At 54.5% G+C, this 27,683-nt stretch overlaps 9 protein-coding genes across 9 annotated transcripts; 5 read left to right on the top strand and 4 right to left on the bottom strand.

The window, feature by feature from the left end:
- Positions 1-920: 920 nt before the first annotated feature.
- On the top strand, positions 921-2,295 carry PG998_009734 (uncharacterized protein; the record flags this gene model as incomplete). Its single annotated transcript, XM_066876550.1, has 2 exons — positions 921-1,535; positions 1,591-2,295. 2 exons carry the CDS (start codon positions 921-923, stop codon positions 2,293-2,295), a joined length of 1,320 nt encoding a protein of 439 aa, XP_066728706.1.
- Positions 2,296-2,720: 425 nt separating this feature from the next.
- Positions 2,721-3,692, bottom strand: PG998_009733 (uncharacterized protein; the record flags this gene model as incomplete). Its single annotated transcript, XM_066876549.1, has 3 exons — positions 2,721-2,935; positions 3,030-3,122; positions 3,188-3,692. 3 exons carry the CDS (start codon positions 3,690-3,692, stop codon positions 2,721-2,723), a joined length of 813 nt encoding a protein of 270 aa, XP_066728705.1.
- A 447-nt stretch (positions 3,693-4,139) lies between these two features.
- On the bottom strand, positions 4,140-5,795 carry PG998_009732 (uncharacterized protein; the record flags this gene model as incomplete). The annotated part of the gene is made up of 6 exons (XM_066876548.1): positions 4,140-4,440; positions 4,491-4,966; positions 5,041-5,400; positions 5,486-5,569; positions 5,623-5,677; positions 5,746-5,795. The coding sequence occupies 6 exons, from the start codon at positions 5,793-5,795 to the stop codon at positions 4,140-4,142; spliced, it is 1,326 nt and encodes a 441-aa protein (XP_066728704.1).
- Positions 5,796-7,051: 1,256 nt separating this feature from the next.
- On the bottom strand, positions 7,052-7,933 carry PG998_009731 (uncharacterized protein; the record flags this gene model as incomplete). Its single annotated transcript, XM_066876547.1, is given in 5 exon segments — positions 7,052-7,204; positions 7,219-7,301; positions 7,315-7,578; positions 7,664-7,792; positions 7,855-7,933. 5 exon segments carry the CDS (start codon positions 7,931-7,933, stop codon positions 7,052-7,054), a joined length of 708 nt encoding a protein of 235 aa, XP_066728703.1.
- Positions 7,934-10,228: 2,295 nt separating this feature from the next.
- On the top strand, positions 10,229-12,488 carry PG998_009730 (AMP-binding enzyme; the record flags this gene model as incomplete). Its single annotated transcript, XM_066876546.1, is given in 4 exon segments — positions 10,229-10,256; positions 10,268-10,654; positions 10,720-12,307; positions 12,383-12,488. The coding sequence occupies 4 exon segments, from the start codon at positions 10,229-10,231 to the stop codon at positions 12,486-12,488; spliced, it is 2,109 nt and encodes a 702-aa protein (XP_066728702.1).
- A 329-nt stretch (positions 12,489-12,817) lies between these two features.
- PG998_009729 (uncharacterized protein) lies at positions 12,818-16,274 on the top strand (the record flags this gene model as incomplete). The annotated part of the gene is made up of 4 exons (XM_066876545.1): positions 12,818-13,273; positions 13,589-15,234; positions 15,289-15,362; positions 15,427-16,274. 4 exons carry the CDS (start codon positions 12,818-12,820, stop codon positions 16,272-16,274), a joined length of 3,024 nt encoding a protein of 1,007 aa, XP_066728701.1.
- A 1,341-nt stretch (positions 16,275-17,615) lies between these two features.
- Positions 17,616-20,287, bottom strand: PG998_009728 (uncharacterized protein; the record flags this gene model as incomplete). Its single annotated transcript, XM_066876544.1, has 9 exons — positions 17,616-18,107; positions 18,167-18,320; positions 18,378-18,411; positions 18,463-18,732; positions 18,791-19,216; positions 19,285-19,425; positions 19,529-19,628; positions 19,678-20,076; positions 20,168-20,287. The coding sequence occupies 9 exons, from the start codon at positions 20,285-20,287 to the stop codon at positions 17,616-17,618; spliced, it is 2,136 nt and encodes a 711-aa protein (XP_066728700.1).
- A 2,181-nt stretch (positions 20,288-22,468) lies between these two features.
- PG998_009727 (uncharacterized protein) lies at positions 22,469-24,089 on the top strand (the record flags this gene model as incomplete). The annotated part of the gene is made up of 4 exons (XM_066876543.1): positions 22,469-22,585; positions 22,664-22,728; positions 22,799-22,992; positions 23,047-24,089. 4 exons carry the CDS (start codon positions 22,469-22,471, stop codon positions 24,087-24,089), a joined length of 1,419 nt encoding a protein of 472 aa, XP_066728699.1.
- A 1,936-nt stretch (positions 24,090-26,025) lies between these two features.
- PG998_009726 (uncharacterized protein) lies at positions 26,026-27,204 on the top strand (the record flags this gene model as incomplete). The annotated part of the gene is made up of 3 exons (XM_066876542.1): positions 26,026-26,245; positions 26,349-27,021; positions 27,150-27,204. The coding sequence occupies 3 exons, from the start codon at positions 26,026-26,028 to the stop codon at positions 27,202-27,204; spliced, it is 948 nt and encodes a 315-aa protein (XP_066728698.1).
- Between the last annotated feature and the right edge of the window lie 479 nt (positions 27,205-27,683).

Below are 27,683 nucleotides of genomic sequence, written 5' to 3'. Positions count from 1 at the left end.
AACTGGCCAACACCGCCCATGTTGATGAGCAGATGAGCAAGCATGGTTTTCGTACATACCTACGTTCCGCGGCACAATTCAATAGGGAGCCCCCTGAAACGTATTCTAGCCCAGTGATTTCCGACCGTGCACTGCATTGTTCCCGTCTAGATATGACTTGGACTTCGTATCGGGATGGGCCCCTTGTGTTGTACCCCAGAGTGTTGTCGATAGCCGCATCACCCTCTTAGGTATAAGGATACCTCCATCAAGTCTTGCCTGACAACACGGCAACCCAGCGAGCCTCGTACAGTGCACAAGCCAAACAATCGACGCTGCGGCTTGTTCTTACTGCATTCTTTCTTTTCAGCATGGATCGCGTCACAAGTTGGGCGTGCTGACTTCACCAAGACCATTACGTCCCTAGGGGTTTCGATACTTGCATTGGTCGCACCTACGATAAGGTTGTTGTAAAGATCGGGCCTGGTGCGGACAATCGGCGAGTCTGCCGGACAATGTATTACGTTGTACGTTCGAAGTTTCTGAAGATGGTCCAATGTTACGTGCGCGGCTGCAGCCAGACGTAACCTTGCCGTCGAAGGCTTCTGCCATCGGGGGCGAGGCATCCTATGGAATCGAAGGGATGTGGGAGCGGCGCAGAGCAAGTTGCACATGGTCGCCGAACCTGCACATACGTGGTCGCCGAGACGTAACCTCGATTCTTGCCGCGTCAACCAACCCTCTCAAGTGGCCCGGCCATGTTGGTCACTCAGACCAGAAGAATGAATGCTTTCGGCCGTATACGGCAGCTTTGGTTTTGCTTTGGAGTGACAAGTATAAAAACGTAGAATCGCCCTTGACCCTCTTGTGTTAAAACAACCAATCTCGTCTTCGTCACATCATCTCAAGAAACATCCCAGTCAGCTCTCCCCATCATCACCATGGCTTGGCAAATGCGCAATCGGGTCGCCTCGGACAAAAGTCTCGAGGAGTACGACAAACGCGTCGCCGCCCGGGAGGCCGAGATCCGGCGCCCTGCCCGCAAGATCCAAACCTTCACTGACGCGGAGCTCCGCCAGATGGCGCGGCCGGGCGAGTTCCGCCGGAGGTGGCAGAAGGCTTACATCGACGCGGTCCGCCAGCAGAACAACCTGGTCCGCTGCAAGCTCTTCCTCTTCTTCCAGGCCAACTTCCAACCCAGCGAGGCCGAGCAGCAGGAAGCCGTGAAGAAGAATGCAGAGAGGGAGGCCAAAAACGCAGAGATGCGAAAAAAGCAATGGGCCTCCCTGAACGAAGGTAAAACCACCACGATCCATAGAGACGAAGAGGAGGAAGCAGTTCCGTCCCGGCGTGCGCAGGCGGCTGTGTGCCGTAGCATCACCAAGGACTTCCTCCTCTACTGCATGCTGGGCATGGTTGATTACCAGGAAAGCATGGCAGCTCTCGCGATGCGGGGACTTTCGCGCCGCTCCCTGTTGCTGGCCGCGGTTTATCTTGTGGGCACTCGCGTAGACGAAGATGACTTGGTTGCTGTCGACGAGGCTGCACGCCGCAAGGTAGGAAAGCTAGCCCGCCCTGATGGTCTTATACTTGTTGTCGGTTACTAACAAGGCTTCGCCCAAGGATCCTCCTTCGGCACTGATCACGTCGCAGATGTCCCGAGATCTGAAGGACATGGAAGTCAGAGTCGCGACTTTGGACAGTCTCATGACCATCCCTGGGTATTCGGTGTCGCTTTCCTGGAGCCTCGATCGTATAGTCTCGTCCTTCAAGCCATCCGAGAGCGACTGGCGAGATGACGAGCAGTACGTGGCTTCATTCCACCGGGCCTTTACCCGCAACCCCAGTTGGACCGCCGACATGAGCGATCTGCGCGACGACCAGGTCGCAGCAATCAAGGCTATATCGGACTCCAGGGTCAAGGTCCGGCGTCTGCAGCAATTCTTCAGGGAGCAGGAATGGTCGAGAGACCGGGCGATGCTGGTGCTCGAGCAGGAAGTCCTCGCGTCCATTGTCAACGACGACGCCGTCCGCAAGGTCTTGCTCGAGACCATCCTCGAGGCCTACCTGACATGTGGCAAGCTCGTCGAGGTGGCGGCCCGGATCCGCAACCAGGCGTTCACGAGCGACGACGCTCTCAGCAAGGAGGCCGAGTTTGACAAAGAGTACGAAGCAGCGAGGGAAGATTTTTCAAATATGGAGTACAAGATACAGGAAGATGTTTCCTCTCACTCCGGCGCCGATCTAAGAGTCTTTGATTTGGGGGAGGAAAGGAACTATGTCGTCGATAATTACGACAGGTTCATGATGTTTTAGGGGGTTGAAGGGGCTTGTGTTATTCCTTGATTTGCTACCGCCATGATTCATGACCGTTTCCCAAAGGGCTATGCGCCTCTATGCCAGGTTTCTTCAGTTACTTCTGTCTACGGACAATGCAAGGAGACAATGTACTGGGTTAGTACTCACGATCAGAATGCTTTGTTTGAATAAATGGTGTTTTCCATCACCGTACAGCTGTGACTGTATTTTCCCTGCCTTCTATATATCAGGACGCGCAGCATTGGTTTGAGAACTTGGTAATTGAGAGCGCTTTCAGATCGATTTGAATGTAGATTTGGGCTAGAGGGATACTTGACATTCATATCATCAAACACTCATCCATCCCAGCCGGGACTAGCGGTCCATCGGCTCAGCTTCACCTGTATGCATCCAGCAGTGGTGGCGCTTTAGCTAGACTATTATTACCTCTTGCGCCTGCCGCCGCCGTTGCCGCCAGCGTCCGAAGCAGCAGCAGCAGAGCTGCCCTCATCTTTCTTACTCGGCGCGCCGGCCAGGAAGGAGGCCATGTCGAAGTTGCCCAGAGGGTTAGCGGCCTGTTGCCCGCCGCCGCCCATGAGGCTGGCCATGGGGTTGTTCTTCTGCTGCTCTTCGAACTCGGCGCGCATCTCCGGGTCCACTAGCAAGGTGTGTGTGTCAGTAAATTGCTAGGCTATCGTGTAGTACATAAGAGGGCCGAAAAGGACCGTAGGGGGTATTATGTGTGCACTTACTGTTCTCGACCATCTTAGGCATGACGAAGAAGATACCCATGCTCACCATGGCGAGCAGGATCATGGGGTTCTTGAGTATTCCCATGATAGAGACTGTGGTGCAGTTCATGATTAGCAAACCAAGACGATAACAATATAGCAGAGAAAGCCAAACTCACAAGAACTCCGCTCCATGAAGTACTGCTTGGGGGCCAAGCACCGCACCGGCAGCGCCGCGACGGTCGGCGACCCGGGTCCTCCCGCCCCCGGCAGCGCCATCTCCTTGGCCTCCTCGCCCTTGTTGTCCCAGTCGTTGCCGCGGAAGGTCTCCCAGGCCTGGACGCTCAGCAGGCCCAGCTTGTCGGGGGCGGCGCTGGCCACGACGTCGACGCGCAGCGGGGCGAAGGCGTGGGTGGCGCAGTGCACGTCGGCGAGGTAGGAGCCCGGCGTCACGTTGCGGAAGACGAAGGTGTTGGCGGCGCTCAGCGGCGCCGAGTACGTCGTGTACAGGGTCGACAGCGTGGCGTGCGTCGACGGCGGCAGGGCGTGCGGGTTCGGCAGGGCGGGCTGGGCCGGCAGCGCCAGCGTCACGGCGGTCGTGGCCACGAGGGCGCTGCGGGCAGTGGCGGCCGTACTCTGCAGCAGGCTCAAGAGAGCGGCGGCGGCGGATAGTGACACTCGCATTGCTTCGATCAGGAGCCCCGATTGGATCGGTGCTGTTGGAAGTCGTGGGTGGTGGTGCTGGTGTTTGGTGAGAGATGCGATTGGATTATGGGGGAGGAAGCTCAAAGCTGCTTTCGTGGTGTTGGACGTCGTTGCGGAGCCGCGCCCGCTGATTGGCCAGTCCCTTACACGCCGTGCTTCGAGATTCTACTACCCCCAATCCATGCCAGAACGTGCCGTTTGGGTGTTCCCCGTCATGCATGGCTCTGTTAATATGACCCAAGGGCCATTTCTTTTAGGATAATGCGTATCGTGCTGCAATTCTTCACGGCGCCCACACCTTTACACGGCGGGGCCGTCAATCAGACGTTGGGATCGTCTCGGGCATGTGATGGGGTATTTCGTTGCAAATCGTAAGGATACATAGCTAGACTAGTTGTTTCATCCGGTCCACTCTCTTGTATTCTCTCAGACTACCGTAGGCGCCCGCTCGTCCTTCTGGCCGCCCTCGGGCTCGCCTCCTGAACTAGACCCCCCTTCCTTGGTGGCAGCCGATGCCGACTTGAAGGACTGCTCGAAGTCGGCGATGATGTCGTCGATGTGCTCGGTGCCGACCGAGATGCGGATGAGGTCCTCAGTCACGCCCGAGTTGATCTTCTCCTCATCCGAGAGCTGCTCGTGCGTCGTCGTCCAGGGGTGGATGGCCAGCGTCTTGGAGTCGCCCACGTTGGCGAGGTTGGAGATGAGTTTGAAACCGTCGACAATCTGGCTGCCCGCGTCGCCGCCCCCTTGACCCCGAAGCTCAGCACGCCGCCGAACCCCCGCTTCAGGTACTTCTTGGCCATGGCGTGGCTCGGGTGGTCCGGCAGGCCCGGATACGAGACCCAGCTGACGTAGGGGCTGGCCGCCAGGTGCCGCGCGAGGGCCGCGGCGTTCTGGGCGTGCCGCTCGGCGCGCAGGCTCAGCGTCTCGATGCCGAGCAGCAGCTGCTGGGCCGCGAAGGGGTTGAGGCAGGCGCCCATGTCGCGCAGGATCTCGACGCGGACGCGGATCGCAAAAGTCAGGGCGCCAAACGTCTCCCAGAACTTGAGGCCGTGGTAGCCCTCTGACGGCTCGATCATCTGCGGGAAGCGCGCCGCGTTGGCGCCCCAGTCGAACTTGCCGCTGTCCACGATGACGCCGCCGATCGTCGTGCCGTGGCCGCCGATCCACTTGGTGGCCGAGTGGACGACAATGTCGGCGCCGTGCTCGATGGGCCGCACGAAGTAGCCGCCTGCGCCGAAGGTGTTGTCGACCTACAATCCTCAAGTCAACGTACTGCTTGCGCTGCGGCCATCCCATCACTACCAGAACATGAGGCGAAACTTACAATCACAGGGACGCCTTTCTCGTGGGCGACTTTAGCGATGGCCTCGAAGTCGGGAACGTTGTATCTGGGGTTGCCAATGCTCTCGATGTAGACAGCCTTGGTTTTGTCGTCGATGGCGGCGGCAAAGTCCTCGGCCTTGTCGCCCTGGACGAACTTGGTCGTGATGCCGAGTCTTGGCAGCGTCACCTTCAGCTGGTTGTACGTACCGCCGTACAGATTCGATGTGGAGATGATGTTGTCGCCGGCGTGCGCCAGCGCTGTGATGGTCATGAACTGGGCTGCCTGCCCAGAGGCGGTGGCGACGGCCGCCATGCCGCCCTCTAGGGCTGCCAGCCTCTTCTCGAAGACATCGACTGTGGGCTATCGGATAAAGCACGGTGTTCGTTTAGCTAGACTGAAAACGGCTCCAACGGCATGCTACGCGGCAACGAATTGAGGTACGCACATTCATCATACGGCTGTAGATGTTGCCGAACTCCTTGAGGCCGAAGAGCCTCGCGCCGTGGGCCGAATCATTGAAGGTGAAACTCTGATACTTGTATGTCAGCCAACATTCGCACCGACTTGGTTTGGTATACGAACCGTGGTGGCATAGATGGGCACGGCTCTGGAATGGGTCGCAGGGTCCGGCACCTGGCTGCGTCTTTCGTCAGTGACCTCTCACCACAAGGAGACCTGACGGCGTTAACAGCACGTCACACATACCCCGCATGGAGCTGCAGCGTCTCGAAGTTCTTGCTCGGCTCGTTGGCCATGGCTTTGCTCACAAGTCAGAGGAAAGGATATGATCAAACAGGCAACAGTAGTAAGTATGTCTTGGGTTGTGTGTATAAAGGCGTTCGGACTACGTAGGACCAGCTGTGACAGACTAGGACGACCTATTTATACTCGACCTAGTCCCTGTAGTTCCCTTGAGATATGCAGACTAAGAAGGTCTGCAATAACATGCCACTCCTCCGGGCCAGGACCCTACTCATTCTCGATGAGACAATACGCAGTCCTGCTCCCAAAATGGACACGCAGTGATGCCCATTGTGGGAAGTGGGGTTGGGTTGGCGGTAGTCGGGATTGCGTGCTTGACATGGCTTGATGTTGTGATGTCGACACGGCATGGCTTCCCACACAGAAGGGCCTTTCTGCCTCACAAACAGCTCCGAGTCGGCCTCGGAATGGACAGCACCTCGTATCATTTGTGTCTACATTACAAACAAAGGCATACATAGCCATGGCGGTGCTCCATCTCGAATGGCTACTGGGTCCTGTTGGGCCGTTGCTATTCTCCGTCCGATGCGTGCCCCCAACGACGGGGACGGTTGAGATGGACATGAGCGGCGACCTCGATGGGAGGAATAATGCACGACTCATGTACGTAGTATATTTCTCTTCGTGTCACCCATGTGCATGGCGGGGTAGTGGGGGTTCGCGTGGCGGCGTGGGAATGCATAAAGTATAATCAACCACTCCCCCAACCCAGACTGCCAGAGGCGAGTGGGTTTCCGAGGCTTCGTTCACGCATACCCAACCATGCCAGGCTCGTACCATATCTTGTCACACAGGCAGAAAGCGTCAGGCGTGTGGTTGATCTGTGCTATCTTGAACAGCCCATCTCGGGTCTGAATTGACAATAAGTATGTAGAGCATCACCTCCCGATCCCATTAACTCCCTTTACTAATGTGTATTGAATTTCATTACCAAAAAACGAGGAACATCCCAGCCGACTAGTCATCTAGACCCAAGTCGAGGCTGTACATGCATTATCATGTCCGTATCCAAGTCGCCTCATCATCACCGCCTCTCTAAGTATTTTTTAGGAGTAACTAAATGCTTTTCGGTTTCTTTTGTTATTTTTTAACGGCCCGCAAGTTTGTCGTCCCCGGTATCCTCGGCAAGCAATAGTCGAGGACACCAGAATCATGGACGACTGGCCGAATGTGCACTCCCCCTTTCACTCAACGCCCGCAAAACACGTGTATTCATGGGATCTTCTCCTTTTTCTTCCCTTCCGTCCTCTCACACATTGAGGAACTGAGACGAGGATCGACGCGGCTCCCAGTTGCTCTCGAGCAGCCCCGGGCTCTTTTTGTCGCCGTCAAGGGACGGCCGGTAGAGGTAGGGGCTGAGGGGGATCTCGGTGTAGGCCGAGTAGGTCATGGGGAGTTGGTGCTGTTGCGGCGGACGGCGAAGCCGTTGGTGGTCAGGCGGGGCAGCTGGACGACGGGCACGCTCAAGCGAGCTGAGCCTCCTTCATTTGCGGGCCGGCCTGGGGGGCTGACCCCGAGGACGACGCCGCGCCCGAGCCCCCAACTTGAGGCCACCGCGGAACCCCGACTTGAACACGTCCTTTCCCATGAAGACGGCCGTGGCGCCCCAAAGCGCGAACTCGAAGGCTCCGAAGGCCACGTCGGCACGGGCGGCCCCGCAAACGGTGCCGCGGCAGAAGAGCAGCTTGGAGATGAAGACGGAGAGGGCAATGAAGCCGGCGAAGTAGAAGAGCACGTTGGTGAGCTCTAGGGCGATCGTGGCGTAAGGGTGAACAACTATTCCTCACGAGTTAGTCAACGAGTCCCCCCGATGGTTTTCATTCTTCTCGTTCTCCCCCTCTTGGGACTTTGTCCGACGTACTCTTAGGCATGAACCTCGGGGCTAGTTCGAGGTAGGCGACTGAGATGATGGTGTAGATGGAAACAAACAGCAGCCAGTTGATCTGAGACGGCGACGTGGTCAAGGTGTCCACGTTATACCAGTTGGCAACTATACGCTTCCTGTTAGTTATCTTGTCCGGCTCATACCGAACCCCGATTAATGACACATACCATAGGCGGAGAGGCCCATGATGATGATGGCGAAGACGAGCTGGGCAGCTCGCAGGCCCAAGACGATCATGGAAGGCATGTTGGATGAGCGAGACAAGGCGGCTTGTCGGTTGGGGAAGCGGGAATCGAGATGGGAAGTCATGCAAAGCAACTTCTTTCGTCTGGCGGTAGTGGTAGTTCGAACACCTGGGTATGTTGACGAGGGAGAATAAAGAATGTAAGAATAGATGGATGAAGCGTCTAGCTCGGCAAATAGAGAATTATACACACAGACAAGACACACACAGGTTTAGAAGAGAACAACGGCACCAGGCATGATAGGAGAGAGAAACGAGAGGAGAGGAGGGACTATGATTCCACTTTATGCGCTGCGGACGTCGCGAGTGTCGAAGCATCGGCGTATAGGAAACAAGAGGCCGGGGTATCCTGTCCAGTGCCAAGCCGATCACCTATGCGGTGATGCACACCTCTGAAATCCATCTGAAACGGGCAGTACATGGGATGCCACCATGCACGGATGTCGATGCTACGGGCTAGCCCAATCATGTCAATGCAAGGGCAGATTGCCAGCGATGCTCCCCTAGGCAAGAGCTTGGCCTCGGCAAATAGGCCATGTCGATGAACGATGCCATGAACATGGAGTGATTGCTTTACTAACGACTCAAATGAGAGAAGAAAAGCGACGGGCTGAGTCAGGTGGCCAACTCTATTAGAAGAGCCCAAGCTGCGCCGAAGAAGTTCGACGACAAACAGACGACGGACAAACGACGGAGAGAGAGCGTCTTTCTTTAGTCGTTTCGAGTGCGCCAAAGGTAAACGGGGCTCCCCCAAAGTATCGTCGCAAGCCAATCTCTGCGGACTGACACATATTTCAGACGAGGTGTTCTATTCTTTATTTCTCTTCTGACTCTCCCCGCTCCGAGTGGCAGTGGCTAGCCGTCTGTTTCAAACACCAATGACATTTTGTTTCTTCTAGTTCTCGAAGAGGCCTAGGGAGCCGAAGAAGCTGTAAGACCTTCCGGCACTAGAGACGAATTAAGCTGCTGGATGCAACAAGAAACCACCGATTGAAACAGCGTTCCGTGCGCTCATCGCGGCGATGGAAAGAATAAGGACCTAGGACCCGGTGCAGGCCCCCGACTCCCCTCTTTCGACTCTTTCGAGGTCGCCTCTGGGTTGTGCTATGGGGCCCGAAGGGTTTGGAGAAGTCTTGGTAAAGTCTTGGGATGGTATCAGAAAGCCCATTTCGAGATGGCTTGGCTGTCGGGCAGTAGTCGGGGGCCCGAGTTCCATCAGCCGAAACAGAAGTGGATTGGGCTGTTGGATGTGCCCCTGGAACTGAACCCTGGAAAAAGGCTAGCGTGTAGGATTCGGTAGCATTGCGTAGAGTCTAGACTTGGACTGCTGGCGGAACTGGCAGCTTGGAGTCGTAGCACTCGATTGCTGAAGGGGCAGACACGAGGTTGATACATAAATAGCCGTGGACTTGTTACTGGGACTGGAAATAAGCTTCGTCGACTATATTCTCCGGAGGCTGGGGCGTAAGGGCGTGGACCAAGATCTTTCTTCCACCACAGCACACAGGTCGTTTGAGTCAGTTGAGCCGAACCTTTGGAAGCCAATCGCGCGAATGACTGGCGTTTGTGTCTCTCTACTTGGCGAAGAAGGTCCAAGAAGATGCAACCCAAGTTGGCACGTGAGACGACGGGACACGGCCACCACAGATTCCTTGGACCAATGATGCAACTTCCCCAGACAGCCTCTGCTGGGCATAGAACTTCCCCGGGCCTGTCGCGAGCTCCGCTGCCGTCGAACCATCCAATGGCATGCTGGGGAATGATGATTCGAGCGAACATGCGGCTTTTGATTAGGGGCCTTGGGGCGTGGCCCGCTAGCCGCCAGTGGTTTGGCTGACTTTCACGGGCGCCGAACGCCTCGGCAACTGTGGAGCTAGTCGGCTATTGTACGCGACGGCCTGCTCCTATTGCCTATTGCCTTCACGCCTATCCTTCACACTTGCTTACCTCGCTCGACAAAACCATAGCATCTATCTATCCTATCCTATATAGTAAAAGTATTAGTCGATATCTCCATCTCCAAACCCGTCGACCGCTTCTCGTCTGGACTCTTCACACCACCGTTGACCGCGCGACATCGGCGCTGCGCTGCCCGTCGTTTCATCATTGCGCCTCCAACGCCTTATCGACTAACCCGCTCCAGACATCCAGACGTCAGCTTGCATTCCCGAGCCAGATTGTCTGCGGTACACCACATAACACGCGTCTGCACTGCATACATAACAGATTTCCAACTGCACATTTGCCTAAAGTACTGAAGCGCTTGCTGCCTTGTTTGCGCACCCGAACCAACCAAAATGGCCCCCAACCATGAAGTCAAGGCGCGTATCGACCAGCTGGCTGTACCGCCGCCAGCCGGCTCCCCTACGGTGTCCCAATCCCCGGGACTGAGGTCGAAGGTCGCAGCGCAATCTATCGCCATTGGCGCTTCAAGGACGCTCCCCTGCTCGAAACATTCGATCCGGAAGTTCGCACATTCCATGAGCTATTCCAGGACTCAGCAAAGCGCTTCCCGGGCAACAGATGCCTGGGTACCCGCCCCTGGAACGCAACCACCAAGAGCTGGGAGAACAGGTACACGTGGCAAACATACGAAGAGGTCGCAGAACGGTGCAAGAACTTTGGCTCCGGTATCCTCCACCTGCACCGGAAAGCTGGCGTAACCGCCGACAAGTTCGGAGTGGGACTGTGGTGCCAAAACCGTGCTGAATGGCAGATTACCGGTAAGCGAGCCTTGTCCCAGACTGACAGGTCGTCCTGGGAAGCACAGGTCACTGACGTAATCTAGACATTGCCTTGGCCGGCCAGTCGCTGTATACGGTATCGCTCTACGAAACTCTCGGCCCTGACGCGTCCGAGTACATCATCAAGCATGCCGAACTCGCCTGCATTGTCACTTCTTTGCCTCACATCCCGACCATTCTCGCAGTTGCGCCTCGCCTTCCCGACTTGAAGCTTATCGTTTGCGTGGACCCTCTAGACGCTGGGGAACCAGAAGGCTACAGCAAGCTGGCCCTGCTCAATAAAATCGCCGCTGAGCATGGCATCCAGATTTGGTCCATGGAGGGCGTAGAGGAGGCCGGCAGGAAGGCGGCGCTCCCGTATAGGGCGCCCCGTCCCGACGATGTCCTTACGATCAACTACACGTCCGGCACTACCGGCGACCCCAAGGGTGTCGTCCTGTCGCACAAGAACTGTCTGGCGGCCGTGAGCTCGTCACGCACCTCTGGCAACATGTCCCACAAGGATACATCCATGTCCTATCTACCACTGGCCCACATCTACGGGCGGATGGTCGACCAGTCGGCTTTTGCCGAAGGTGCCGCGGTGGGTTTCTTCCATGGCGACATGATCGGCTTGGTTGATGACCTGAAGATCTTGAAGCCGTCTGGCTTCATCTCTGTGCCTCGCCTATACAACCGTATTGCTGCTGGCATCAAGGCGCAGACGGTGGAGGCTGATGGCTTCAAGGGCGCACTCTCGCGCCGGGTGGTGGATACCAAGATTGCCAACATGAAGCTGCCACCCGGTCAGGCGTACAACACCCACCTGCTATACGACCGGGTTTGGACGCCCAAGGTCCGCGCCGCTGTTGGACTGGACCGGGCCCACTCAATGGTAAGCGGCAGTGCCCCCTTGGACCCGGTCGTCCACGAGTTCCTGCGGGCTGCCTTCGGCAACTTCTTCACTCAGGGGTACGGCTTGACAGAGTCGTACGCGGTGGCATCCTTCCAGCAGCGGGGCGACTTCACCACTGGGAACATTGGTGCACCTGCCGCCTGCGTAGAGATCTGCCTGGAGTCCATTCCGGATCTGGATTACCATGTCACCGACAAGCCTCTGCCACGGGGAGAACTCTGTCTGAGAGGCCCTTGCATCTTCCGCGAGTACTACAAGAACGAAGAAGAGACCCAAAAGGCCATTGATTCCCAGGGCTGGTTCCACACTGGCGACGTTGCCGAGATTGACGGAATGGGCCGCATCAAGATTATCGATCGTAAGAAGAACGTGCTTAAGCTGGCCCAAGGTGAATACGTCTCGCCCGAACGTCTGGAGAACTCGTTGATGGCGAACTCGAACCTCATGACCATGGCCTTCGTCCACGGCGACTCAACCCAGTCAAGTCTGGTCGGTGTCTTCGGCGTAGACCCTGTTACTTTTGCCCCCTTCGCCAGCAAGGTTGTCAAGAACACGATCTCGCCTGATGATTTAGCAGCGATCAAGGTTGCTTGCCAAGACAAGAGGGTGGTCAAGGCCTTCGTCAAGCATCTGGACAGCATCGCGAAGAAGGCGAAGTTCAACGGGTACGAACGGGTGATGAACGCCGTGCTGGAGATCGAACCCTTTTCCATCGAGAATGGCCTCTTCACACATACGTAAGTTTTCAACCCCCTTCAACTGACGACACCCTCCGTCTTTTTTATAGAGAAAAATCAGTACTGACATCCTAGTAGTCTCAAGCTGAAAAGACCCCAGAGTGCGAAGAAGTACCGGGCTGAGATCGACCGCATGTATGCTGAGATTAATGCAGAGAACCCAATCAAGGCGAGATTGTAGAAGTATTAAGTATATATAATTAAGTAAATGCAATTTATTACTTAAAATCTTTCTTTTAAAAACCTTGATATATTAATAATATTAATAAATTATTATTATTATTAATACTTTTATTTATATCTTTATTAATTATTATTTATAAAAAGTATTTTTTTTTTTAATTTTAAAGTTCTTTAAAATCTTAAATACTTTTAAAAATAACTTTAAAATTCCTTTAATTTATTAATAACTAGTGGAATTTAAACTTTATCCCTTTTAAGATTTAAAATTATTTCCTTTTAACTACCCTACAGAACCACTGGCACCTACCTACACCATGTGCGACCAACATGTCGCCGCCGCCGATAAATGTGGTGGACTTGACCTTGGACGATGACCATAATCTATGTTCCAACCACTTGCCTTTACCACGCGACGCGCCGTCCCATCACGCGTTGCACCACCAAAACTGGCCACATGGAAACCGACCATTCAAACGTCAGAGGACGACCGGCTCTGACCCGAGCGAAGCAATAGCAACGAGACAGGAACGCAGCAAGGCACAATTGAAACGATGTCTGGATGCACAGGTGTTTCCACATATCGAGACTGCTCTTGCCCAACTAGAGCCTTTAAGATACAGCAACAACGAGCGAAAGAAATTAGACGAAGAGATATTTGATAAGATTGTGAAGAGAGATGCGAATTTCGAGCTGAACTTCACCCGTAATCACGGCCGTTTATCCCAGGATTTTGAAGATTATGTACGAGCATCGGCAGTGCGTCTCGTACAAGAGAATATTGAGGTTTGTTTATACCCGGTTAAATGCCTTACTTGACCCAGGGATGCTAACTGTACGCATTACATAGAGGAGATCCGCACGTCCATTTATACACATAGTCAACGACGTTACAGCAGCAGCAGTCCTACCCTCGATCGAGCAGGAAGAAGGGAACCTAGCTATAACCGACCGATCCTTTGACGCCTCTGCTGAAGCCGGGGCCTACGAACATTATGATAATTACGATGACCACCAAGCCTCTTCTGACGACTATCACCACCCCCGCTACGAACCAAGTCGAAAAAGGAACCGATTACCCTTCAAAGGGCACGTATCCAGGCTAAGAAATGGCAATCTGGCAAGGAAGTCGATACTTCAAGGAAACCTATTCCAAAGAGGCGAAATAATACATGGTTCGGCACATGCGAACGGCCATATCTTCAACTAGCCGATCGAGAAAGGCTGCTCAATCTTCAGGGGAGACTGGTCCCCGGTCTCGGACTTCCAGAAGATCCTCTTGTGGTACACGTAGACTTTACCCAAACGGAGATCGAGTATATCCAGAAGGTGGCTCGATCTCTTTTGGGCAATACGGTCTCATCACGGGATACTTTAAGGGACCTTCGCCACTTGCTTAAGAAGGCCAATAGGCTTAATGTCCTCCATCAGCTCTACGAAGCCCACGAAGCGTCGTATATACCCTGTACGCCGGAAACGGAAAGGCCCCCTGACGTCCTAATGAGCAGGTCGTCGGACGACCTGAGAAACTTCGTGGCCGATTTGTATTTCCGCCGTCTCAACACGACGTCACAAGTCCTCTCCATCAACCGCGATGATACGGATACTTTCGGAGACGCCCATCGCATTTCCCTAGTTCCATCCCTCCTGTACACACGCGAGATTGTAGGACGTCGTCCCTTTGGCTTCGGGTCTAAAAGAAGATTTGAGAGCTTCAGGACGGCCTTCACGGCCAACCGAGAAGATTACTTTGAACCACGCATCGAGTGGACAAATTGCGCCGGCGACATTATGACGCTCAGCTGGACCGCCCCTAGAGATCAGTTTATCTGTGGCACCACCACCCACTCGGACTCCCATAACCAGCAATACAACAAGCCTGGCAACCTCCTCCTAGGATCGTCGAAAGGGAGCCTGCAAGCATTCGCGAACCACCGTATCCCACGGCCCGTCATAAGTACCGGGGACAACTCCCTGGACTCTATGGTCGAGAGCCAGGATCCATGGTTGTACACCTCTGTGGTCTCGTCCGACTACGATAGGCACAACGATCTAGCTTTCACTTCGAGTTTCGACAAAACCGTCAAGGTCTGGAAGGTCCGAGACGGTTCCATGAAGGCTGTGGATACGTGGGAGCACGGCGGCCGTGTTAACTTCGTCCTGGCTTCAAAGCATAGAGGCGAAATCCCCAGTGCTGATGTGAAAGCGGTCAGCATGGTAGCCACGGGTGCCGACGTAGCGACAGACGCTGTACGTGTTTACAAGCTATATGTGGACCCGACAGGTGGTGTACGCCATACGTTCGACTCGTACTCGTGCACCAAAGTGCACGACGAAGACTATGTGCCCTCGGACAAGTGGGCGTATTTCCCGGCGGCGATCCGATGGGGTCGCGCGCCCATGGTACAGCATCTGCTTCTCATCGGATACTCGCCCAGGAGCTTGACGGATCTCGAGGAAGACATACCCGAGGACAAGAAGAACAGCGGCGAGCTATGCTTATGGGACACTGTGGAGAGGCGGCAAATCGGCGTGAACAGCGCTGCCACTCAGAACGTCTTCGAAGTGGCATGGCATCCGTCGCAGAACTCTTTCGCGGCGGCCACGTCAAAGGGGATAGGGATCGAAAGGGCGGAAAGTGTCATCAAGACACAGATTCGTATCTTCCAGCAGAACAGCGAAGGCCAATACACCTCCATCAAGGTTCTGGACTGCCGCGCGATGGATATTAACGAACTGGTCGTCAGGTTCGTACTATGTTATCACTCCGTTTTGCATCAAGATACTAACGCTTTGTCCAGACAAAACAGCCCAGCGTACACGTACGTGGCGGCTGGCTGCACGGATGGCAACGTCTATGTTTGGGACACAGCCGGTACGGACAGACCGATATGCGTCCTGAGTCACGGCGAACCGGTGGAGGAGCACTTCGGAGACAGAGAGAGGGGAGGACGTGGGCGTCAAGTTCGTGGAGTGGGCGTCCTCAACGGACCGACTCTACACCGGCTCTTCGGACGGCGTGGTGAAGGTCTGGGACATCCGCCAGGGAAGGGCCGTCCTGGTGAGAGATCTCATTGAGTGCGCCGGACCCGTCACCTTTGGTGCATTTTCCCCTGATCAGACCCAACTTGCGGTCGGCGATGGTAGCGGGCGAGTGTACCTCTTGAGCCTCGATGAGGGAGAACGAGAAGAGGTCAAGCCGATCGCGACGGCCACGACGGGCCTCTGGAGCGTCCAATTGGATGGGCAGCAGAAGAACTTTCGCCGGCCACGGCCATTCATCCCACATGCGGAGGTCCCGCCACCGGCCTCGGCACCCGCACACACGGATGCGGTAATAGGGAACGAGTATCTCGAGCAGCAAGTGCTACAACTTCACCCAGATCGTACAATCGGCGCCGTGCAAGGTCCCAACTATGCAGCATGCGGCTTCTACCGTGTCGAGGCCCACGTGAATGGCGACCCGAGTCAGCCGCTCCTGGAAGACATCGAGCGCAAACAACAGCACAGCGCCAAGAACAGCTCGAGCGAGAATCCTCAGCAGGGCACCATCACCAGGGTGAGGGGAGTCATGAAGAACTACTCCTCTTTCGCCGCCACCCGGGAGAATCATTGGCGGAATAGCCTCTTAGACCTGGATGTTGCAGGTCTCGAGGAAGGGGTCAAGGCCGAGTTAGACATTGCAGAGCCCGATTTTGACCTGATGTACGAAGAAGATGATTTTCATGTCGAGGAGATGTATGATGAGAGTGCAGGGCCGACTGGGTATCACCTCCAGAGCGAGTAGCATTTGTATTTCTATTCTTGCTTTAGCACCGGTAGGGGGAGGGGGTGACAAGAGCAAGCATGCGATGAAGAGACAGCCGATACCATACTGCAGATGAATTAGAGCCGTTGCAATGACAATTACGCTTTCACCGTTTTTGACTCGCATAGGAAGGGACAATCGCTGTTGGGGTACTAAGTAGTGCAGCCTATTCAGCTGTCTCGTGTTGTTCCATGACTGATACTAGGATGTCGCTCATGGTTATGGGCAACACCCGGTGAAGGTCTGAGGCAATACTAGATAGATTCTCGAGAACCAAACGAGCAAGCAGGGCGAGAAGAAAAGCCTCGCTCGCCTCACTGACAAGCAGGTTGACAAATGACAAGGACTCTCTCTCTCTCCTCCCCCATGGGTGAGTCGGTCCTTTTAGCAGGGGTATGGAGTTTTCCGCGATGAATATCCTGGGGCGGCCACCGCTTTCCCCATTCGGTGTGTGTCGTCAAATCACCTCGCTCGGCCATTACGTAGGACGTAGGGGGGGATGAACGTTTACGCACATCTTACCTAAGAACCTCAAGGTTTCTGTATCCCGGGAAACCAAGAGAATCAACGTCTGACGGGCCAATAGCCGCCGAGACGAAGCGGTGATGGGATGCATGGCCATGTACATACATACACACATGCATACGGCACGCAAGTGGGTGCCGTGTGCGGCGTGGCCCTGATCGACCAATATTTTCCACCAGACTGCATCCATCTGTCTCCCCATATTACCTAAAATTGCCAATCATGAAATCCTGCAGCGATTCCTGCAGCTAAAGTAGACGACTAGACTTGCAGCAAACTAGCATACCCGACCCTTGCTGCTTGCCCTGGAGCCGCTCGCGATGGGGTCGCCTTCTGCCCCCCCGTTCATGATTCCCACGAACTGTGTGGAGACATGGGGAGCACAGTATCGTCTACTGTACAGCCCCGTCGCTTGTCACTTGTCACTTGGCGGGGCCAGGTTGCATGTCTACTAACCGGAAGCATGCCGGCTATGGATGGGATGGGACGTATTATGACTATCTCTCCTGGGCCTCGTGTCCATTTACATGGCGATCAAGGAAAACCATTGGGCTCGCGCAAAAGTGCCTCGCTAAATAATACAACCAACCACACGATGCTTCGTAAAACACATCGGCGCTGGTGCCACAACGCCACTCCATGCTATGCTGTGCCGCCAAATCAACCGGAATATCAAAGACGTATACTATGCCGCCCAGCCTGGGTATACAATGAGGGTAGGGCAAAGAGAAGAGGACTGGCGTGCTTATAAGGCCAACTGGCCAACCTGATCCTATGTGAATCCCCCGGCCTTCTTCAAGCATTCTCTTCTCGCACCGCCGTCGTCGGATTTACTGGGGGGGCCGGGAATGTGAAGCCAGGCGGGAACACAGGCATGCCGTTAGGGCCCGTCGCGAGTCCGTAAGGGAACTGAGGCACGTCTGGGTCCTGTTTCACACCGACCGTCTTGTCCTCGGGCCGCTCATCTCGCCGGTCCTTGTTGCGTCTCCAGCGCGCCAGATTCGTATCTTCCTCATCACCCCCGCGGCTAGACTTGGGGCCATGGCGTCCACCCTTGTCCGTCTGCATCCGCCGGCTGATGGCCTTGCTGGACACTCCGGCTCCGATTTCAATGTCGGGTTCCTCGACAACCATTCCCGATTCGATGGCTCGGCCGCCACTGCCGCCGTACTCGGCCGACAGCATCCATTTACGATCGGCCTCGGTGAGCTTGTTGATCGGAATCACACTGACGCCTGTCGAGTAGTCGCTACAATCACGGGGGCCGAATCCTACACCCCAGCGTGTCTTGGAAAAGTTAGCTGGAGACCTCCAGTGGCGCGTGGCAAGAGCGATCGTTCACTTACCCGGTATTGGCTGCTCTCCATAGCCTCTTTAGCAGCGACTGCATCGCGTCGAGTCACCATTTTGACAAAAGCATGTCTCTTGTCTTTGTTCACTATACAAGTCTGGACCTGCCCCTGTTGGCTGAATAGGTTGCGAAGTTCGGCTTCTGAGCATCTGAAATGTAGATATTAGTCGGGCCCAAAATGCCAAGGATGAGGAGCTTGAGCTTACGTGACTCCACCAACAAAGAGCGTCCTGCTGAGAACTGCAAATCGTCAGTACTACGCCGGCCAACTACATGCAGTGAGATCCATACCTTTGATGCTTCCCGAGGGAATGCTTTGGTCAAAATCAACCCACTTGACGTTGGGGTCCCGGTCAAAGGGAGGCTGCGGGCTGTGGCCGCGACGTGGGGGGGCTCCGCTGTCGGTAATCCGGGGCTCGGCCTCGGCGGTCCTCATCCATATGTCCGCGAGCAGGCGAATCATGGCCAAAACTGCCAAAAGTACGATCATTACGTCCGCGAGGCGAGTCACGGTTGTTCCATCCACGCCGAGGCGAACGGGAACGTGACCGGTTGCGATACCTGTTGGGGGATCTCGCGCCATAATCAAAGCGATCACGTGATTCATCCGGTCGGGGACCAGCTTGCGGCCATGCGCCTACACCACCATACGGAGCTTGGGCAGAAGGGGCCGCTGCCATACCACCAGCAGGGGGCATGGATTGTAAGCCGCCCTGCATTGTGGCTAAGAGGGCCGGGATCTTATCATGAGAAATACCCTGATCCATCAAGAGCTTTATCAGCTGCACCTGCTGCGCGAAGGCAGGGTCCAGGCCGGCCATGGGCGGTGCCATGGGGTTTGCAGGTGCACCGGTGAACCCATTGGGTTGGCTACTGGCAGTCACTGGTACAGTAGGTACTTGTCCCGGCAGAGTAGACTGGGGGGGATACGCAAACGGCATCACAGAGGGGTTTACAGGCGGCTGCGCTGCCGAGTACGGATAGGCAGGCGACTGGCCCTGGGTTAGGGGAAGGGACAACTGCGGAGCCTGGACGCTCTGGGGTGCTGGTGCACTATACGAATGATCCGGCATGGGGAACCCGTTGTTGCTGGGGGCACAGAGGTGTTCTGACGGGCGATGTTGGCAAGTGCCTCCATAATGGCGTTAGGGGCCTCGGTGGTCGCCGGCTTGGAGTTGTTAGCTCCGTTGAAACCAGGCAGACCAGGAAGGCCAGGGCCAGGAGGAGGTGTGCCTACAGGAGTTGTCGATCCATCTATAGAGTTGGTTCATGGTTAGATAAACAGGGTGGGAAAAGTGCTCCAAATGGCGCAAAAGCGTTCTGCGTCTCACGACAGAAATGGGATTGGGCAACATACTAAATGCGGGCGCGTTAAGCTTCTGCTTGAATGACTCGATCGTCTGTGGCGGGAAGGTCTGTCCTTTCTCCCAGATATCAACGAGCTTCTTAATTTTCTCCTGCAAACAAAGACAAGTCAGATACGTGCAAGTCATTAATGGTTCGAACCACAGTCGCTACACAGAGGCGGTTGATGCGAACAGCCTTTCGAGGCGGTAAAACTCCCTTGTCGAGCAGGAGAGTGAAGGGATCCCTACAACCAAACCTGCTGCTGGAGACTACGCGCGAGCTGCGACGGATATATATGTATGAATAGCGTACCTTTTGTTCTGCTGGGGCGGACAGAAGAATGTCATTCATCAAGACGGGAATCAGTTCGGTTACTCTATGCACGCCGGCAGCGTAGGTCCCGTCTGTTGCGGAGCTATTGATGGGCTGGCCATGTTGCTTGGCATGTTCAACCCAGCGACGAGTTACAGAGTCTACGACGTACAGCACGCCTAGCTTGTGAGTTCCGGGGGTTTTCTTGAAGTGAGTGAATATCTTCTGAATCAAGACAGATTCGGACTAGAAGTGTCATGGGGAGGTCAGTAAATACAGGCCTTCGACAGACAGAGAGCATGACGCCGTGACGACTTCTGGCAGAGGCATGACCTACCTGGACATTATTGACGCATAGGGTTGTGAGGTTCTTGATCTGGGATCCCGAGACTCCAGGAGGCTTCAGGCCGAGCATGGCGTTCAAGCCAGCCTCCAGCTCTGCTACTGGTGACGACATGTTTATTTCCGTTGAGGCAACCAGGGTATATAGAGTGTTGGCTTTGTGACAGCACGGATTTGGACACAACTACCCGCAGTTGGTGAGGAATAGTAAATGGCCAGACCAGAGTGCGATCCGGTGGGACGCTTCTATCCTCGACAATCACCAAGTACGAGAATGGACTGCCCCTTGTGGTGGCTGACTAGGTAGTGAACTGAGGGTCGCGTTTTAATACTACGGCCAGGGTTTTCCCAGTCAATAAATCAGACCTTTCAGCGATTTGGACTTCTGATGGAGATTTAATGTCAGATGTACAGTTTGTGTGGACGTGAGTAGAATGAATTTGCGCTCTGGCGTGATGCGACGTAATACGATCTGATTTCGCAGGTAGTGAAGTGAATGTGCGAGGGGAAGCAGGTGCCTCTCCGACCGGTGTTGGGATTTACGTAGGTACGACCACGAAAGGACAGTGAAGTGAAGCGCGCCCCGCAGCCAGCGGGAAGCCTTGGTCGCCTTTTAAATTCAAGTATCAGGAGCAGTTGGGCTCAGCGACACCAGCGAGGTTGGGTCCTGGGCTATTCGGAGAGGCTACTTTGTATACGCGATGTTGAGTTGTGTTGGTCGACGGATGTTGATGGATGGATGTTGATGGGAGGAGGAGAGGAGAAGAGGGTTGTTTCAATGCAGTCGCAGAAATGAGAGGGAGAAAAGTCGCGGGGCTGCTGTTGGTCCTTGGTCCTTAGTTCTTAGTGTGAGGTGTGCCTGTGCAGGATTTTCTAGGTAGGGGGGGTCTGGGAGGGGCCTTTGATTTTCCCTTGGCACTCACTCACTGCGGACTGCGCCTATGGGAAAGTCGGAAATGCAGGCGCGAAGGTTTGGCTGCGCCGCCCTTCTCTACTAATCAGCTATTGATCACCTAGATTACGCTGGAGTTGCACTGGTTGTTTAGTTACATAATGCTGGGTGGTCTCCTCATTGAATTTGAAGCTGTATTTTCAGGCATATTAATATTTTCTGCCTGTCCCGAAATGAGGTCGTTATGTGGCTTGCTACATAGCAAATACTTACGACGCCAAAAAACGGAAGAGCAAATGAGAGTGCGGGGCCTTCCTCGTCCAACGCCGGAGTTTCCCCTACTTTCCACGGACAACCAGAAGAGGAAGTTCGGAAGGCTGCCCGAGTTTGAGCTTTTTGAGGCATGCCCATGCCCGCCCGCAGAGCATGCGCTCGCGCCTTTTCAGCCTCAGGCCTCGGGATATCTCATGGTTAACGTCTTCCTAGGAGTGCGCTACTTTACTAGGGACGACCGATTTGGCTGACTCCTAGCTGGACAGTAGGGGTTGTATACTGGAACGGACAGCATCAGAAAGTACAGAATTAAAGATCTTCTTTACCGATTCTCTTTTTGTCCACATGCCACATGCAGGTATGCATGCAATGCATCCCGTGCCCAATAAGGCCCGTAGCTGAACACAAGGCCAGTGCTTTCAGACAGACGGTTTAAGATATCCTAAAATAAAACCAAAGCTGTGAAGAGAAGGGGGAAAAAGAAACTGTACTACATTACCCAAAGTACATATGTAAAACTCCAGCGCGGAAGGAAGCAACTAACTTTGTCTTCTCTCAAAACTCTTGTTGCACGCAAAATGGAGCTCACCCCAAGGTGTGTATTGTTGCCGTCACCCTCCCTTGACGTCAGTTCCTTCCAAGCTGGCTTGCACGGCATCAGTGGGAAAATAGTCGCTTCTTCGGGCTTAGCACACTCCAGTTGGGAATGGGATTGGCCAATGGGGTTGTCCAGTGGGGAATTGGAGAGAGTGCAATAGCCGTGGGCATGGCGTTTCAGTGGCTCCGGTGAACCGGTTGGTTCGTTGTTCCCAACGAGGCCGACGTTGTGAGGGACCTCTGGAGATGGAAGGGCAAAAAATAGAGCTAGCTTGCCGGAACAGAGGTGAAGCCGCCAACTTTTTTTTTCTGCGTCTACACGACACGTAGGTACAAGTATACCTCGCCCTCATTGCAAAACCCGACCAATCTATTCCCGATTGCGGATCCCTGACATCTTCGGACCCATTGCTGTCCTGAGGTATTTCCTGAAATTTCGTCAGCCTCTTCTTCACTTCTTGTACAGTTGTCCATTCCTTTCTGATACCCCATCTTCAACCGAATCTCTCCCTCAAGCACTCATCACATCACAACATGGCTTCAGCTCTGAGACTAGGCGCTGCCGCCTTGAGAACCTCTACTAGAGCTCCCACCTTCACAGCTCGCCATGCTGCTTTCACCGCGGCTCGATGCTATTCTTCCAAGTCCCAGGTATGATCCCAGTCGGCGCTCCCCAAGCTCCTCAAGCTCCCCAGCTTAGCCATTGGATATTCTAACAAGCTGCTATAGACCCTGAAGGAGCGCTTCGCTGAGCTTCTGCCCGAGAAGATCGAGGAAATCAAGACCCTGCGCAAGTAGGTCACCCCCGTTCAAGAATAAAAACAAAACACTCGATTAGAACTTCGAAAATAACCTTGACAACAGGGAGCATGGCTCAAAGGTCATCGACAAGGTCACTCTTGACCAGGTCTACGGTGGTGCCCGAGGCATCAAGTCCCTCGTCTGGGAGGGTTCGGTCCTCGATTCTGAGGAGGGTATCCGCTTCCGCGGCAAGACCATCCCCGAGTGCCAGGAGCTTCTCCCTAAGGCCCCCGGTGGCAAGGAGCCTCTGCCCGAAGGTAATTAACCATCTACCACTGCTTCGAAACCATCTTGGCTAATTTGGTATCCAGGTCTTTTCTGGCTTCTCCTGACTGGTGAGGTCCCTACTGAGCAGCAGGTCCGCGACCTGTCTGCCGAGTGGGCCGCTCGATCCGACATCCCCAAGTTCGTCGAGGAGCTCATCGACCGCTGCCCTACCGATCTCCACCCCATGGCCCAGTTCTCCCTCGCTGTTACTGCTCTCGAGCACACCTCTTCGTTTGCCAAGGCTTACGCCAAGGGTATGAACAAGAAGGACTACTGGGGTTACACCTTCGAGGACTCGATGGACCTGATTGCCAAGCTGCCTACCATTGCCGCTCGCATCTACCAGAACGTCTTCAAGGGTGGAAAGGTCGCCCCTGTCCAGAAGGACAAGGATTACTCCTTCAACTTCGCCAACCAGCTTGGCTTCGGCGAGAACACCGACTTCATTGAGCTGATGCGTCTCTACCTTACCATCCACACCGATCACGAGGGTGGTAACGTCAGCGCCCACACCACTCACTTGGTTGGCAGCGCCCTCAGCTCTCCCTTCCTGTCTCTGTCCGCTGGCCTGAACGGCCTGGCTGGTCCTCTCCACGGTCTTGCCAACCAGGAAGTCCTCAACTGGCTCACCGAGATGAAGAAGAGCGTCGGCGACGACCTTAGCGACAAGGCCATCACTGACTACCTCTGGTCTACCCTAAACTCTGGCCGTGTTGTTCCCGGCTACGGCCACGCCGTGCTGCGTAAGACGGATCCCCGTTACATGGCCCAGCGTGTCTTCGCTCAGGAGAAGATGCCCAACGACCCCATGTTCCAGCTTGTTAGCCAGGTCTACAAGATCGCCCCCAAGGTCCTTACCGAGCACGGCAAGACCAAGAACCCCTACCCCAACGTTGATGCCCACTCTGGTGTCCTCCTGCAGTACTACGGTCTGACCGAGGCCAACTACTACACCGTGCTCTTCGGTGTTTCGCGTGCCATTGGTGTCCTTCCCCAGCTCATCATTGACCGCGCCGTCGGTGCCCCTATCGAGCGCCCCAAGTCCTTCTCTACCGAGAAGTGGATCGAGCTTGCCAAGAAGGCATAAATAACGAGCTGTGCTTGGTTATAGGAGTTTTGTCTTGTGCGAGTTTCATAAAACGGATAGAGTGGGCTTTGTCACAAAAGGCAGATTCCGTATCATGTGGAGGTGTTAGAGGGCTTCTGATGATACCACAAACGCTGCATTTGTACAATAATTTCCATTTTTAACGTTCCATGTATCTCCCCCCCCGATGTGATAAATAATGTTCATCAACTACAGTCACACACAGACCAGGAATCTGTGTATACCCTGGACCGAACTTGCACAACCAACTAGATATGCTTGTAGTTCACAGCAGTCACTATGTGTAAATGTGCTAGGTCCTGTACTTACTTAGCCCAGAGCCGTCATATACTTTGCGACACGCAGGTGGAGTGCGGCGCTTATTAGGTTGTATTAGCTCATCCATCATTCGGGCAGATTATTCCCAATGGTTTGGGACGGCAGATCCATGAGCTTGGCGGTAAGCTACGATATACTCCGTAGTCAGAAGTGCTTCCATGCCACCAGCTTTCAAATTCCAACCATCTACAGCTGGCCAGCAATGTCGAATATTAACAACGACTATTCAATATGTTACTGTAGCGTAATAAAGAATATGGAGATTACGGAAATATATAAAGATATCATAATTATACTTTGCCTGATTAGGCCCTTCGCTGGAGCCACCGAGTTGGACTCAAGATGCTTGAACCTTGAGAGCTGGTGCATGCTTCCTGATGGTGTTTTTTGAAGATTGCCAGCAGTCGTCCGAAGTGAGACGAGGTGGATTGGGGTTCTGACGAGGAAATCGACGGAGAATCAACACAGTCAGCCCGGAGCAGTCGGGTCCTCGGGTCCTCGGTTTGCTGCATCTTAGAAGGGCGGGAAAAGGCTATAGGGTGGGAGAATGGCGGAGTGCCGGGGCATGGAACTGAAGTCAGGGTAAGGCCAAAAAGAGTACGGAGTCCGGACTTGGTGTATCTCGGTTGTTGGGTGGTGTGTTTTCCCCAAGCTGGGTGGGGGTTCAAGTCGGTGGTTCCATCGGCGGGTTTATTGGACTTTCTTGGCTTTGTTGAGATTGAGAAAGAAAAGGTCCCGACTGGACCCGAGTAGTCCCTGAGGATGCTAAAGGATGTGGGCAAGATCCGGTGGTGGCTGGCCTTATCGGGGCCAGGTGGTGTACATAATCACCGTGTTGATTGGGCAGAAGCCAATTGAGATCGCAGCACAGACCGAACCATTGAGAAGGGAGTGAGATTGAGGGAGTCAAGTTGAGCGAGAATTGACCCCAGCGGAAGAGCCCCCCGGAGTGGTGGTCGGGGTGTATAGAATCAATCAAATCAATGTATCCTTTTCTTTTTCCCGTGTTGCTGTCGGTGGTACTACTTGTGGCTTGCCCTCTAAACCGTTGGCTCCCCCCGTGTCAACGTGTCTGCTCTGTCCCTGCTTCCTCTGTCTCTTTAATACGAGTAAACCACCGACCTTCTCGCAACTGTCCCCCCCCAAACTACTCCGATAGGATCACGAAACTTCTAAGCATCCAGCCAAAATCCACAGCTGCAAAAGCAAGGTACGTAGATGCCAATCGAACCAATTGCCAATTGATGCCGGGTGCTTATTAACCTCGGGCTTGCCTTGCCGACTTTGGACTTGGCTCTTACACGTGCTCTTGCCGCTGTGAGCTGCTGGAGTACCATCGGCCGACAATGCCCGAAACTCTCCGGCCATGACAGCTCGCCTAGTGCTTCAGTCCCATCATCCCAAGCCCCCAAGCTGACATCCATCGTTCCGAACAGACAAGACATTTGAAATTGCACTCAAAACCCGCGCTCTCAGGCATCGCCATATTTCTGGTTCCATCTACCTCTCTCCCGACTCCCGACTTCATCTTCTCCCTGCGAAGAAGCACCCGACTGCCTTGGTCAGGCCCCCCCTTTCTCGAAACCCAACTCCTGCCATGTCCGCCGCCAGCGCTATGCCTCCCTTGACGGAGAAGAAGCCCGAGAAGAAGCCCATCAAGTTCTCCAACTTGCTCCTGGGTGCCGGTCTCAACATGTTCGAGGTCACCACCCTCGGTCAGCCCTTGGAGGTTGTCAAGACCACCATGGCCTCGCACCGTGGTGACACTTTCGGCCAGGCCCTTAGCCGTGTCTGGGGTCGTGGCGGTGTCTTTGGCTGTACGTATAGCCATGATCGATAATATTCCTCGTGCATGCTGTCTCGCACGCCACAGGTTTTTCAAGCTGTTCGCAAGCACTAACCTTGTGTCTCGTCGTGTAGTCTACCAGGGTCTGATTCCCTGGGCCTGGATCGAGGCCTCGACCAAGGGCGCCGTCCTTCTCTTCGTCGCATCCGAGGCCGAGTACTACGCTCGCGCCGCTGGTGCCAACGATTTCGGCAGTGGTATCATCGGTGGCATCACTGGCGGTGTGGCTCAGGCGTACGCTACCATGGGTTTCTGTACTTGCATGAAGACTGTGGAGATCACCCAGCACAAGATGGCCGCTGCTGGCGTCAAGCCCACCAGCACCTTCACCACCTTTGCCAACATCTACCGACAGGAGGGTATCCGCGGCATCAACAAGGGTGTGAACGCTGTGGCCATCCGCCAGATGACCAACTGGGGCTCCCGCTTCGGCCTGTCCCGTCTGGCTGAGCAGGGCATCCGTCGTGTTACCAACAAGGAGCACGGCGAGAAGCTAAGCGTTATCGAGAAGATCACGGCCTCCGCCCTCGGTGGTGGTCTGTCGGCCTGGAACCAGCCCATCGAGGTTATCCGTGTCGAGATGCAGAGCAAGAAGGAGGATCCCAACCGTCCCAAGAAGATGACGGTCGGCAACACCTTCCAGTACATCTACAAGAACGATGGTATCAAGGGTTTGTACCGCGGAGTGGCTCCGCGTATTGGATTGGGCGTTTGGCAAACGGTTTGCATGGTCGCCATGGGTGATATGTAAGTGAAGTCCCTCCCCCGAACTGCTCCTCTTTACGGTGGAGTATTCGCCTTCCTCATTCTGCCATCATCACCACCGCCAGCTGCATGATGCAGAATAAGAGTTTCGCTGACAATGACGCAAACAGGGCCAAGACTTACGTTGAGAAGCTGACCGGTGAAAAGGTCACTGCTAAGCATTAGGCGGCGTTTCAAGGATATCGGCTGTGATTTATTTCCTGGGACTGGGCTTCTTAAGAGTAATGGATCACGACGCATCCTATATGGATATTATTGATTATAGACGTGTATGCTGCGTGCTCCGGCATGCCAGTTGTTTGGTTGTTTCTTGTTACTTTCTCTCATTGCTGCTCCGACGTGGTTGCTGAAGTGGCTTCCTCGTCGAAAGGAGACATAAGCCACCAAAAGTCCAATAGAAGCACTATATTGTTGCGCCCGGTGAAATATATCCACCAGCAGACACCAGCATACTTGTTTCTCGGCTCTTCTTATGTCCTTACGCAAAGGAGCCCACTTCACTTGGTATGTTTATTTGTTCCACTGCTTGGGGTAGTGCTGAACTCATTGAGTTCTCCAGATCTGCCCCATTGCTGCCGGTCATCCCGAAAAGGTCTGGGGAATATGCAGGGTCCGCGCTGCGGCTAAAGGAATCCACAGCCTGG

Source organism: Apiospora kogelbergensis, assembly GCF_038363985.1.
Source record: "Apiospora kogelbergensis strain CBS 113332 chromosome Unknown utg000006l_segment0_segment0, whole genome shotgun sequence".
NCBI lineage: Eukaryota > Fungi > Ascomycota > Sordariomycetes > Amphisphaeriales > Apiosporaceae > Apiospora > Apiospora kogelbergensis.
The sequence above is the reverse complement of the archived record's forward strand: the minus strand, read 5'-3'. Positions and strand labels throughout refer to the sequence as shown.